We start from the raw sequence: 15,154 nt of genomic DNA on the forward strand, positions 1-15,154 counted from the left end.
AACTTGTTGTAACTGGGTCCAACCCACTTCTCTGTAACAAAGCGGCGTCTGGTTTATCTTGTCTCGTCCATATTTCGGCGACATGTAAGACCAACCCTTAACTGGCTACCTCTCTTTTTACATTTTTTATCTTCATTTTTACATATGAGCCGTGCCATGAGAAAACCAACAAAGTGGGTTTGCGACCAGCATGGATCCAGACCAGCCTGCGCATCGGCGCAGTCTGGTCAGGATCCATGCTGTTCGCTTTCAAAGCCTATTGCAATGACAGAAACCATTAGCGAACAGCATGGATCCTGACCAGACTGCGCGGATGCGCAGGCTGGTCTGGATCCATGCTGGTCGCAAACCCACTATGTTGGTTTTCTCATGGCACGGCTCATATAATGAAAAAGCCAGTATGACTTGGGTTATCAGTTAAAGACTTCTGACTTCTTTAGTAGTGACAAGTGCGTGCACTTTTGTAAGGGGAAGTAATGATACAGGTAAAATAAGCAATCATCGGTAAAGCAGACCTGTAAGATCCGTACTCGAAGCCCAGAGGTCAAGGTCATTTGCAGGTCAATGAGCATAGGTTGATGGCCTGGTACATTTTACGCTTTTCCGCTCCCCAAACTCAAATCTAGGAGACGGCCATGTAAACTATCTATGTACAGGCAAATATTTACAAAATGACATATTTCACAATTATTTAAAATATGTTTGATGGCAAAAAAAAACATAATGATATACAGTTATCGCCAAGACCTAAGATATAAAATGCCACACGAATCTTATGTCACATTTTTATAATTGTTTAAGTAACATAACATTATATATTTTATATCTGTAATGCCAGAATTGAAATTTATTTTCTTCGCTTTGTAAATCACATGTTTCTGTATGCAAACGTTTTTTTTTAATGAAATCTGTTTTACAGTTCTTTGTTGTTATTTTTTTTCTTATAATAAGAACAGATAATACTGGGACTTGGTTTTATTCTTAGTCTCTATAACTGGCTTCGGTTTCAAATATAGAAATGTATTTTGCAGGTCATCTTGCCCATCTTCAGATAACATGGCATTTTGGAAATAACCGTTATTTACTTGAACTGCTCATCCCCAATAAACTATTTATTTTCTTAGCTAAAAGTGTATTCTAAATTCCATTTGCGTGTTGATAGATGAACGCTACTGTTTCGTCTGGAGAATTTCTGTTTGTGCTAAATGCAGTTTTATGTAAGTTAGAGAAATTTGATGTTTTGGTCATCGGCATGCTAGGCCGTTAAAAAAATAAATAGCAGTAAATTCGTCGTTTTTAGGATGAGCGATTTTCTCTTCGCAGTTTTTTATTTCGACTTTAGGGAAAAGGAGTGGTCCGTTGGGAGGTGGAAATCACGCAAAATGACTTGCATGAAAATAAAAGCGCTTAATATGTTACACTTAGGTGGAAAGGGAATACTCCACCACTCCTCCCCACCCCTAAAAAAAAAACAAAACAAAACAAAAAGAAAATACAATTTCGAAGTTGGATTTTTGAGGAAAGGAAACCTAGAATGTTGAGTGTTATTTACAAGTGAAAGATATGTGAAACTTGCGTGACTTTTATTTGTATTTTACCAGCAAAGATTGTATGTAGATAACGTTAAATATAGGTAGTGAATGAACGGTTTCCATGTTGAAAATTCTTTCAAATCTAATTTCGGAAGGTCGGAAATTGTTTTTTTTTTTTTTTTTCTTGTTTTTTTTTCTTTCTTTTTCGTTATTTAAAAAGTACTTTTTAAGTGATTTTGTTGTTGTTGTTGTTGTTGTTGTTGTTGTTGTTGTTGTAAGCTTTCTGCATTATCCCTCTTTTTAACATTTATGGATATATGGATGCTAGGATAGGTGGAAGGATAGATATATATGGTGGGATTGATGCGTGTGTGCGTGTGTGAGATGGATGGATGGATATTCTGAGCTAAGATATGAAGGTCCCCTAAATTCACAGTTGTTTGCTCTCCCTCATCGCGAAACTGTACAGGCGTTGTTGCTAATCTTAATGTAACATTCTTTTCTAAAAATATAGACTTGTATTCAAATATAAACATCATGTTTTTCATCGTCTGTTAATCCCGTTAATTGTTTATTTCATGATGATGTATGAAAATATAATCATAATTACTGAAATATAGTGAGGTTACCAAGTTTGTCTGTTGAAAAAAAATGTTGAAAATATAGAAAGAAACATGGTGAGATTTGACTAGGAAAAACTTTATTCGTGATTCGTTATAAAAAAAAAAATAGTTGCTTTGTATAATTAGAAACCGCTCGATTATAGAAGACGCTGTTTACCGGAAAAGGTTCCTTTTTTGAGCCATTGTGTCTTTTGAGTTGTTTGACTTATTACACATCGAGGGAGTACTGACATTGATGTTAAATGTCGTTTTCGTTCAAACATAAGGGAAGACCCCAATTACGGTGTAGGTTTATGGGGATGGGGCTAAACTGGGGGTCGTTGCCGGAATCCACAGTAAAAACAGAATACATTTTTCAAAGGACTTTCCAAACCGAATCGTTGTGTACGAAACTATTGTTATGAAAGTACCACACCCGTCTAGCCATCTAGTTCAATTTAATAAAAATAGCTCCTGGCTAGATTCGTTCTATTCAAATGCATAACAATTGTTAATAATGACAATTAAAGTCTACACGCATTAGATTTGCAGTCCTATAAAATTCCAGAATTCCAAACAACTTGAAAAGCGAAAAAGATAATCCCCTGAACGAGCGGATAATTTAATTTAATTGCGTAATTTCTTACAAATTAAATGCATTTTTATTACAATACTTGTCTAGGATTTTATCTTTACTTTCGTTCAAGTGTTACAGTAAAACTTGTATATTTCTACTGAAGACTTCCAGACACTAATATTTGGTTACCTATGTCAGATGTGTATACGAGTATCCCTGATTTATCTTATATGAAATAGACATTAAACCGATATTCCTTGATCTGAGACGGCAATATTTTGTATTTTGTGAGAATATTTGTCACAGATCTTTTTATTCAAGTACCGCTCTCCCCAGTAGTTGGACTAATAAATGCCAGTGGTTGTCTGATGATAATCTAAACAATGCTAGAGATTCTACGAGCATACCATTGCGATTTTTTTTTTGCTACTATATCTTAAAACTTCAGTGAAAAATGCGGGTCTCAGTGATATATAAGTCTAATACCGTGTTCACACTAGCAGAACCGTTTTATTTTTATTAGGCACTAATTGGCTATAATTGGTATTTGACATTCAAAACCCATCAAAATATAATCTAGTTTGCGTCCACACTAGGCAAAGAAATGTGGTTTAAATATATACATGCAATGTTGGAAGTTAACAAATATCTTGCAATAAGCAAAAAAGGTTACAAAGAATTGAGGCTAACAGAAACAAGAAGGGGTCATCAATATTTTAACTACTGTGTTCATCTAAGAATTTCTGTTCATTCCATCTATTGTCCATTTTGAGCATCAGCATGACTCCATATCGCAATTTAATGTTTTTGTTTCAACAACAGTCCAATTACTTTTGCCAGCCATAGCATCAATTGTTTGATACAAAAGAGAAACACATAGTATTCTTCCTCCAAAAGGTAAGATCTGTGGATTTGGAATTGTAAAACCAGTTATAACCCACATTTGCGTTCACATTTCTAAAATAATGTAGCATTACTTTTTAATGTAGTATTAAAACCACCTCCCGAGGTAGTTTTAATGCTACATTACAGAAACCACTTGACCTTTACAAAATTCACGTTTTACACCACATATAGTGTGGACACAAACTAGTTTAAAAAATAAACCCAAGTTAATGTAGGATTAAAAACGTAGTCTGAACACGGTATAACTGGGATAATATAGACGTCTGCAACTTAATGTGGACGAAATGGTCTCTGCACCTGTCTCTGTCGAATGCACTATTTTATTATAGTAGCGTATGAATTTACGCATTCATTCATACATTTCAGCACGTGAATAATCTTGCACCCTGGAGTGTAAGATGATTTTTTTCCTGGACAGGCAAAGAAAACATGGGGGAATCCTGTATGACATGCAAGAAAAATTATTATAAAGTGTGCAGTTCGATTCCCAAAGTGTATATCGGACCTGCGAACTGTGAACTGTAAACTGCATTTCCGCAGTTCACAGTTCAAGTAGACCTGTAAGTGCCGGCCAGATTGCTCTTTGAAATTTGAAATGCGAACTGGAGACCAATTTGCATTCCAATCTTGAACTTCAATCCAGTTTGCCATTAGCAGTTCGAATCGTGAACTTCATTACAGTATATAGTTCGCAGTTCAACTTCAAATCGCGACCTTCAATCCAGTTTGCAGTTCGCTTTTCAAATCATGAACTTCAATCAAGTTTGCAGTTCGCAATTCCAATCGTGTACAGTTCGCAATTCCAATCGTGAACTTCAATCCAGTTTGTTGCAGTTCGTAGTTCGATTTCTGATAACTGCATTAGTACGAACTGCAGACCAACTTAATCAAAATATCCCAATCCAATATTTATCCAATCATATAATTTACCCTTGCAATACCAAAATTAGGCCGAATGCATGTCTTAGGACTTTTCAGCTATACAATATAACGGGAGCTATACTGTAAACAACATAAATACTTGTATGGTGCTGCCAGGGCATTTACTGTAAGTGAAACATTTAGTAAAACGTATGATTTTTGCTGCGCATACAAGTCATATACACTGCTGTAAAGAAGAAATGAAATGAGATGCAAATGCGTAGATGTAGCAATTATGTCGTCTGCAGCTGTCAACTGCACGTGCCGAGCAGTTGGAAACGTCGGAGGCACGCCTCGATTCTTACCACGATTACATTATCTGATTCTGACAAGATACACATCTGTAAATGACAAATTTACTGATTCAGTGTCAATTTCTCCAGACTGTTTCTGAAAACTACCGTTCATAGTTTATGCAGTGCGGCTACCATAAGAAGCCTGGTCGAGATTATAGTATATACTATTACATTACTCCTTATATAAATCACCGGTCAACAGTTTGTGCTGTTGACTGATCTGTATTTCAACAGTAAAAGTAAAAAATTAAAGAAAAATAATTCCTTTGAATATCGGGCAATAGTTTTGACTATTGTCCGGCATGCCATTCAGTAAACAGTTTCATTAACCTACATGAAATCAGAGTTAAAATTTGACTTAAGTCTAACAAAATTTATTGTTAAACTATTGACCGGTCAAAAGTACAAAGCTATGGACCGGTGATTTATATAAAAAGTCATGGAATAACAATTTCCTTATATAAGAAATATCCTTTCGTGATATCAGCTTGCCTGTATTATAATTTTCTAATGCAATAGTATCATAAAATTTACTAGCATGAGTACATATCTGTAATTTTTCATACTTTTAGAACAAAATAATTAATACATCTTGAAAATTTCATCAGCATCCAATCATTCAGCCAATATTAAAATTAATTATTATGACCACCATAGACCACACCCCCAATTAATCGGTCAAAAATATAGCATGAATCTGTCAAATGAATCATCCTTCTGTGACGTTTCACAAATATAGGAAACATGTAAATTTTCTTCCTAAATTATGGCAGGATGTGGACATTATTTTAGTCCTGTAATTATCTTAATTTTTATCAATGAAATTCGCTCATTTATAATATTATGTATATTTTATAACTTTCTAAAAATGGGTTATGATGTTGAAATGAATAAAATTACATAATGGTGTAATTTGAATTAGCTAACCTTTTGGAATATCATTATTTATGTATTCAGGTAAATTAAAAGTCTGTTTTATTTTCAAAATGAATGCAGAAAACGCGGAGACAGGAAAGTTGACATTCATGTATCAAAACGATGACATGGCAGATTAAAAGCAAACGAAACTTTTTGAGGCGCACTCATGAACTAATCTACAGCTCGTTTAAATGGGTCAACCGTGTTGTTGCACTTATAAAATAGACTTGCCCGGTTTATAGGTTGGTCAGGGCTACGGATATGTATTGTATTTTGCCATCGAAATATTTCTATAAAGTGCTTCTTCTCCTTCCGTTTGGATCCGTCCATGTTTACAAACACGTTTTTTTTATTTTATGGACTGTACTGACAAAGTTTAGTTTTCTGTTTGTTTATAAACATCGTGTCGGTGTCGTTTCCCTTTCATGTCTTTGTCCCGAAACGCTTTGATTTGAAGACACAACAAATTAGCCGAGCTTACGACTATTCGTAGGTTCGTATGTAGGCCCTATTCATGAACAAAACGTGTTTTTGTTGTTTTTTTTAATTTTAGCTTTTGTTTGCGTCACCTTAAGTGCAATTTTAAACGATGACCGGCCTATATATCAGTAGATTACACAATGCATTTATCTTAAGGACTTTAAATTTGTTTCATAAATATCAAACTATATCTTCTATTTCACCCCAGAATTCTGCTTTCAGTTCCGGTTCAAGTTAAGGACCAGCCTCCGGAACAGCGAAGGTCGTGCCGTCCTAAATGCAGACCGGAGTTCTGCCGCAAACATCCGAAAGCCATATGTTCAGCTGTGTAAGTATGGTTCACGGTGATGATTCGACTAGCCACTAGACTTGTCACAAATTAAAAAAAAATGATTTTTTTTTATTTATGTTATTGTGACAAATGACAGTATAATCTACAGATTTTCTCAGAGAACTGATTCTAATTTTATCATACTATGATATTGAACCTAAGATATAGACTGGCTATATTCACATTTTTAAAAATAAAAATTCAAAAATATATATCATAGTCTAGGAGCTAGTCTATGTGATGATGTGTGGTGTTTATGAAGGTAATATGTTAATATATTGCACGCTGTATGAAATTTAATTGAACGGAAATTTCGTACATTCGTGAGTGTATGTTCTAGCATAGTACACTCTCTTCATCATATACATGAATTTTACAATGAAAGTCTAATGAAATAAATGAACAAATTGTTGCAAACATCTAGATTGACTTCTTCTTTTTGTTTCGATATTTAATTGTATAAAGGCTGTAAATGTAACATAAAGTAAAAAACAAAGCGAGTCTGAGAGGTTATGAGTGTAGTCTGTAAAACTGCGTTAATTATGTAGAATATCGTACCTAATGCGTCAACAACACAGTATATAAATGTAAAATAAAAGAAATATGGCTATAATGCTCTGACATATCATCCTGAATAGTGCTGATTTATATTTTTTAAAAATTCTGTATATAGACTGTGATGTTTCCTTTAAGATTCTATATATAGACTCAGCTGTCTGCTTTAAAATTGTATATGATGACACTACTGTCTGCTGTTTAATTCCATATATAGATTCTACTGTCTGCTTTAAGATTCTCTACATGTATATATAGACTCAACTGAATATTGACTTTGCTGTCATCTTTAAAATTCTATGTATGATATAGACTCTGCTACCTTTTGTGTTGATAATCTATCAATCTCCGTCAGTTTTATGTTGAGTTTTTGTTTTTACTTACCTTTGAATAATTGTCAAACTGGTATTTTTAGATATTGTTTATTGTTATATATAACAAATTTATTTTCAGAGATGCAGCTGAATTTCCACAGCCATGCCAATCAAAGTGCCAACATACGTCGTGTAGCGCCTGCAAATTTGTAGCGCAGCCATCTTGCCGGAAGTGTGCACAAGATGACTTCCGGTGCATGCGCAAATTCGGAAGATGCATCCGCAAAGATACGTGCTCTCGTAGAAAGTATCCATGTAAAGAAAAATATTTTTCGGTAAGTCATGATTTCTGTAGCGATTAAAGGGCAATGAAATCACCAACATGTCTTTCATATATTGACTGCAAAGTCAGCCGTTGATACAATCTTTCATAGACGGTATCATTTTTAATGAACCCTGAAAGACGAGCGTTTGGTTCGATCCCTGTTTGAGGCATCTTTTGTCATAAAACCTTTTGGGATTTTTTTATCGAGAAAAATCACCGAGAAAAATCAGACATAATATTGTATCACAGAGCTTTTAAACCGTTCATTTCAAAAATCCAGAAATGCATTAATTGGGGATTACTCATTGTTTCGTAATTGAACCAAAGTGCATGCTTATATTCCTTGAGAATAATTACTGACACAAACATGTTCTTGATAGATTAAGATAGAGAAAAGCCAGGTTTCGATAAGCCCTATTAACAAAAACAAAGCCGTTATTATGGGAAATAAAAACGTTTCATCAAATCTGATCAGAATTCGATTTCAGAATACTTGTTGTTAGGTTAAGTGATTTCAAATAAAGCTTTAAGTATGCGATAATTTTAATTGTTTTACAAACGCTAATCTCCACTTAAACTTCGATTTTACAATGAAAACGTACCAAGATGTACCCAGTCACTCGCAGCGGCGTATCGACGATGATACGTCATTTTAACATGGTTAAACAACAATGAATCACCCAACCTCGTAGTTATATTGAGTCTGTTATACAACTCGATTTTTTTATAAAATTTGATCAATGCAAAAGTAAACCCGATCGGTTAGCTTATTTAAGAAAGTTCTACCACACTAATGGCCGAGAGTTCGATCCAACGCGAATCGAATACGAGTAAAGCTACGTTTATCGTCATTGAATTTCGTTGTTCGCCTCTGATTGATGTAGGGAAGTTGTTAGATAATCCTGTACAGGTCAGAAATCCAGGTGGTAAATGCACTTCCGTATACAACTACGGCTGTTTGAAAACGGCGTTCAGGCCTATATCCAACAAACTGTAGGAAAAAATTAAAAAGTGAAAAAATGAAGAGGGAAATATGATATTTTACATGAAATTGTACTCTGGCTACTGACTAGATATTTTTTTCTTAATTTCTATTTTTCGAAAAACTCATTTGTTGTGAGGAGAAAAAGGACGTAACTGTATAAAATTTGAAAACCTTCAGGAGTTATCTCATATTAACAAAATATATAATATTTTTGTACAAGTTAAAGTCGAATTGTACATGTATATATCATTCTGTTATACTTCAGACGCGGAAAGAAAATGAAGGGCCTTAAACTTGCGTTTCTCAAACGAAAGCATTAACGATTAAGAAAATCAATTTCGGAATCAATCAGAGAACACATCAAAGTGCCGACTATTGGGGGTCTAATTGCTCACCTGATTAACGCCTGTTAGACCTTATCTTGACATGTTTAAAGACATATCTTTAAAATCCCCGAATTGATGAAATTTTTGGGAGATTTTTCAAGATTTTTGGGCGGTATGTGAGGGGATTAAAGTCGAACAGATTATCATCTCAGAAAAACAGACGTTGCAATACATTTTCTATTTCTCTAAAGTATGTTGATCGTCTGATCGAGAATAATATGATATAACTGTTTCAATATTTTATTTGGAAATTAGACTCTGATCCGAATAGATTTATCTTCACTGTCGTTGTCGTCATCATCTTCATCATCATCAATATCAGCATCATCACCACCACTATCAATCAGAAACAATAATAAAAGCATCGCCAACAACAATATCATCATCATTAACAACATCATCAACAACAACAAAGTCAGTGCATTCATCCTCAAATGAAACATCATCATCATCATCATCATCATCATCATCATCGTTATATATTTTCTATAAAAGCTATCTTAATTCTACACTTCAATGCTATCATGTTGATTTCAAAGCTACTCGCCTACAGTTTGGGTGAAAATTGTCAGCATGTCATTTCCACCAAGTTTGACCTAGAATGTATATGACACTGAGAAATGATAAAGTGGGTTATTATAAAAATTAGATATTGGTAAAAATGCAAGAAAACGCAAATTTTCTGCATGAATTCAAAAGCGTTGCAACGGTTTACTACCTTCTGCAAGGTATGTTTGGTTATTTATATGAATAAATTGCAAAAAATCTATGTCAATAATTATGTTTGTATCCCTACTCACTTTCAGAGTACTCAGTTTTTATGGAGTTTGAGACTTGAGAGAAGTGTTGTTTTGTGTCTGTGTGGGTGGGATGCCTAAAAATGTGGATAAGTCCCTTTAAAATAAGCACATTCAGTAAACTGGTCGAACCGTTGAACGGGTTTGGAGTTTCAATCATTATTTGTCTACAAAATCTTGGTTTCTATGCAAGCTACCTATGTCTTTCGTTGCTAAAGTTGTTTATATTCTACTTTAGTGATGTTGACCTACACCTTGACCCAAGCAACCCAAAATGCAACTTAAAATTGGTCTCTGTACAATTTACCTATATACCAGGTTAGGTCACAATATCGCATTTCTTAATGACGTCATTAACGTTATAGAGAGACAATTTTCCCCGTTTTAGTAGTCAGCTACATTTACCTTTACCAAAGCTCCCCGAGAGCTACATATGTACAAAGTTTGGTCACAGTATCTCATTCCATACTGAAGGTTTTGTGGGAAAAACATTTTGTCTGTTTCACTATCACCTACCTTGACCCAAATGACTAAAACGCACAAAATTTTCGTCTCCTCAACGCAACAAAGTCGTATCTTATTATATATTTATAATAAGATACGACTTTGTTGCATTGAGGTGGCAAAATCAGCCTCCGTGAAAGCTACATAATAGATTATGTACCAAGTTTTGGCGGCGTATCTCGTAAAGATTACTGAGAAAAAAGAGTGTATAAGGCTAAGGGTCCTAGCTCATGTTCCTCAGACAATCTAATAGAAAATTTTGAATGTCTACCAAGTTTTACTGAAATGCTCAAAACAAGGTTTAGGAAGGACATGCTTGATGAAGAACGGACAACGCCTAAACTATGTCAGTCCGCATTTGGCAGAAAATTGAAAATACATGATACATATGTATTGTAGTCTGGTGTCCTCTAGGAAAGGTCTTTTTAGGGGGTAAAAGTTATTGCTGAAATGTTTTCTTAAATACCACTCATGATAAGTATAAACCTGCAACCTGCATTTATTTTCCATAGATTAGGGTTTCCATACTTTTTTAACATGGAAATAACGTTCGTAAAACATGACATGTATAGAGGTAAAAGGACACAACACAAAGGACTTGTCAACTTGCTGGTGATTTTTGTTGTTGTTTTGTAGTAAATAACGGATTTAAATATGTATTTTTTTTGTTTCATATTCGCTTGTTGTTATGATGTTATTATATTTGGCTGTTGTCATATTTGGTTTTTATCATATGTGACCGTTGTTTTATAGTTATTATTTTTGGTTGTTAAATTATATTTTGCAGTTGTTATATTATTATTATATTTCATTTTGCTGGTGTAATAACTTGTGTTTGCGACTGTTGGCGTCATAAAGCCCCTCTCTTTAATCTATTTTATTTTGGTCGAATCCAAGTATTTAGGTATAAGGAAGGACCCATCTCGATTCTTTGGAACCCCTAGTCAAAAGCTGAAACTCAATCCCCGAGCGTGACAAATATTTATCCATTTCTATTTGACCTTCTAGAAAAATTGAAGGTAAAGCCGTGTGTCTTCAGCCTTCGAAACTAGAATGAAAATTTGAAAGATTCGCGATAAACTAGAATGAATATTTGAAAGATTCGCGATAAACAAGTCTCATCAGCTATCAGTGTAACAATACACAAACGTTTTCTTGTAATAAAACTGTTTTTAGTGGGATTTTTTTCTTGACGGAATCAAAATGGCATACGCGTTTCGAATATAATATTTCAACCGTAAGTGTTATCTTTCTGCAATAGCTTTGACTTCTCTTCGGAAGAATTAATCAAATCACGGAGAGCTCGATTACAATAAATCGTAACAGATTTATGGAACATGTTAAATAATTCAACAGATATTGCACCATGGAAAAACAGTTTGAGTGCATTTTGTAGTTTTAGATTGATTTATTCTTAGAACATTCGAACAAAATAAGAAAGAAATAAAACCAGTTTATTGCCCTTGAAGACCTGTAAATACTTCATGCCTTCATCATCAAACAGACTGGCATTTTATCTTGGATAGTTTGTTTTAAAACACGATATAATCTTGATAATGAATATTCAGGGCATACACTACAACCTCTTAACAGCGAACATTACTTTTACCCTTACCATGCTACATTTCCAAAATGGACTGGTCCATCATTTAATTCGGGCAGTAGCATTTATCATTCGAAGGGGTGTACTGACTTAATAGCGAACAGTACGACCACGATCAGACTGCACGGATGTTGCAGGCTAATCATGGTCTGCACTGGTCGCAAGGCAGAATCACTTGCCGCAAGTAGGCATAAGGTTAAAGGCTTAGATGGGTGCTGTTGAAAAGGGGTTGATTTAGAGCGAGCGCTACTTAAATGGCTAAAATATACCGGTATGTTGTCTCAGAGATGTTGCTGCTATGTAAAGGTCAATTCACCAAGGTTCTCATTAAATAAATGTGGATGCGCAGGCTGGTCTGGATCCATGCTGTTCGCAAAGTCACTATGTTGGTTTTCCCATGGCGCGGCTCATATATCTATGTTGTTGTACGTTTTAGTGTTGTTTCAAAATTCCGATACAATTGTCAAAAGGACTTGAATGTCGCTTGGTACTGGGATTGAACCCATGTATAGAAATTTATCACTGAAACAAATCCATACAGTGACATGTGTGTAATCTGCTTACAACTCAACTACACAGAAAATAATTCCACGGTTATTTGAAAATTTCTCAATGAACTTTTATGATACGAATTAGTTTCGATATTTGGAATATATGATTTCCCGATAGCTCGACCGGAATACTGGTCACCGACCAAAGCAAGTAACGATAGTTAATGAAGTACATTAAACATCAGTACGGGACCAAATTGTTAAACTATTATGACCATAGACTTTATGACTTTTAACAGAGCTTCTGCCATACCATGCAGATTCAGTGATGTACTTTTTATATAAAAGACGTCAAAATTTAGTCTGTCTTGACGTATGCTCAGGTGTTTGAAACTCAATCAATAGTGTATATGCTGGTTAAATCTGTTAAGTATAAGTGGGTGGGATATGATAATACATATACTCTTGATAGAGATTCAGTCGCCTGTGGCGTATGTAGTTATTATCCCCCGCCGATGAAATCGGGAGGGGTATTGAAATGGCGTTGTCCGTCCGTCAGTCAGTCGGTCCGTCCGTCCGTCCGTCCGTCCAAAGCCATTTCTCAGTAACTACCTGGTAGAATTTCATGAAACTTGAAATAAACATGAACCAACATACTGCAATGATGCCCGTCAAGTTTTGTTTGGATTGGTAAATTTCCTTCAGAGTTATTGCCCTTGATTTAATGAAAAATGTCCATCCGCAGCCATTTCTCAGTAACAAGAAGGTAGAATTTCATCGAACTTGAAACAGACATGAACCGAGATACTGCGATGATGCCCATCAAGTTTTTATTTCGATTGGTCAATTTCCCTTAGAGTTATTGCCCTTGATTTAATGAAAAATGCACAAAAATGTCCGTCTGCAGCTATTTCTCAGTAACTAGCAGGTAGAATTTCATCAAACTTGAAATAAACATGAGCCAACACACTGCCATGATGCCCATCAAGTTTTTTTTTTTTTTGATTGGTCAACTTCCCTTAGAGTTATTGCCCTTGATTTAATGAAAAATACACGTCTGCAGCCATTCCTCAGTAACAAGTTTGTAGAATTTCATAAAACTTGAAATAAATATGAACTAACTTACTTTGGTGGTGCCCGTCATTTTCTTTGTTTTTATTGGTCAGTTTTTCATACAGTTATTGCCCTTTTATTGTTTAAAAATCCAAAGATTTGTACATAACAAACCAGCCAATTGGAAGAATTGCATTAAACTTCTTTCATTCTTTTCCATGAACATTTATTATAAACATGTGAAGTTGTGTACCCACACCTGGTCGCCACCTTGCCTTGGTCACACCGCTCCCCATCCCAACCCCCCTAAACATTCTTAACTTTTTGCTGGATATATTTTTTTGCCATTCCTCACCACAGACCCTTTCGGCGGGGGATACCAATTCATCGAATTTGCTTGTTTGTATATTTTTTCACTGGAAAGCTTCTGTTATTTATGAATGACGTTACGTACGTTACACATGTGGCGTTTCTTACGTTACACATGTGACGTTACTTACGTTACATATGTAAGTGTCGTGGTGGCTACTGATAAAAATAAAGGTGCAGATTTACTAGTATTACCTTCTAGAACCAAAATATTGTTGAACAACGGCATTGAGCACACGAATATTGTGATATTTGTTTTGGTAATTCGGGCTTAGAATTTTTAAAACTACTTGACACTTGAAACTGGTGTTGAAGCCAAACTAGACTATTGTTTGTCCTGAGTTGCACCTTTGATTGATCTATTACAGCAGGTAAAATTACAATCTAGATAGATGGTAGAGTTGTCAGTTGCCAGCATGAGTCGATTCAGCAGCATCGAACCACGAATTGAACCATTTGTTGGATAGATATTCAAACAAAAATAATTAAAGATTTTTAGCAATTAATAAAAGTTGATTTCCTTGAAATATGAACATTGCATTCGAAAGAATTTAGATATGTGTATGTCTTGGCAACAGCACTGGCACCTTTTGCATTTACATACAAATTAAATTATTAATCAGACTTTCACCAGTGTGCAAACTGGATGCATGTTAGATTTATTTTCGCACTGAGCACTATAATGGGAAATAATCGTACTATATATATCTGAATTTCTAGCATGCTTCATCAAAAGTCATAGTACAAACTTATACGAGCTATATGATTTGATATATTACAGTGTTTTAATAAGCTTTGAAAACGTTTGTTATAAAAAATATTCTTAAACCTCGAGGGTTACATGTTGACTCTAGGTCTGGGCCAGAAGGAAAACAATAAGTCGACCTATAAGAAACAACTGCATTGATATCAGATGTTCAAAAATTCTTGCCATTTCCAAAATTTTGATTGTTTTCACAGCTCTGTTGTCAGTGAAGAATAGAAAACATGGAAACCCAGTCTATTGTGAAAAGACATTTACCAGCGTTTTAGCTGGAAAACAGTTCAGTTATGTAAATATTTGTCAAAGACACCCGCTGTTTTTGTGCTTAATGAGAGTATCATTTATAAAGGTGGAAATAGAAATGATTACGGAACAGAAATAGCAAAACTTCGACAAAAAAAAACTTTGGAGTAGAGAATAAATTGTGTTTGATTTATATTAGATAA

General features: G+C 34.7%; 1 protein-coding gene across 1 annotated transcript in view; it reads left to right on the forward strand.

Annotated features, from left to right (window-relative positions):
• Window positions 1-15,154, forward strand: part of LOC123522869 (uncharacterized) — a 39,245-nt gene that overhangs the window by 13,442 nt on the left and 10,649 nt on the right. The window contains exons 2-3 of the mRNA XM_045300357.2: window positions 6,455-6,560; window positions 7,572-7,767. Coding sequence (XP_045156292.1) covers window positions 6,455-6,560; window positions 7,572-7,767 — 302 coding nt within the window. The remainder of the gene's footprint in view (window positions 1-6,454; window positions 6,561-7,571; window positions 7,768-15,154) is intronic.

This window comes from Mercenaria mercenaria, chromosome 8, assembly GCF_021730395.1.
Source record: "Mercenaria mercenaria strain notata chromosome 8, MADL_Memer_1, whole genome shotgun sequence".
Taxonomy (NCBI): Eukaryota; Metazoa; Mollusca; class Bivalvia; order Venerida; family Veneridae; genus Mercenaria; species Mercenaria mercenaria.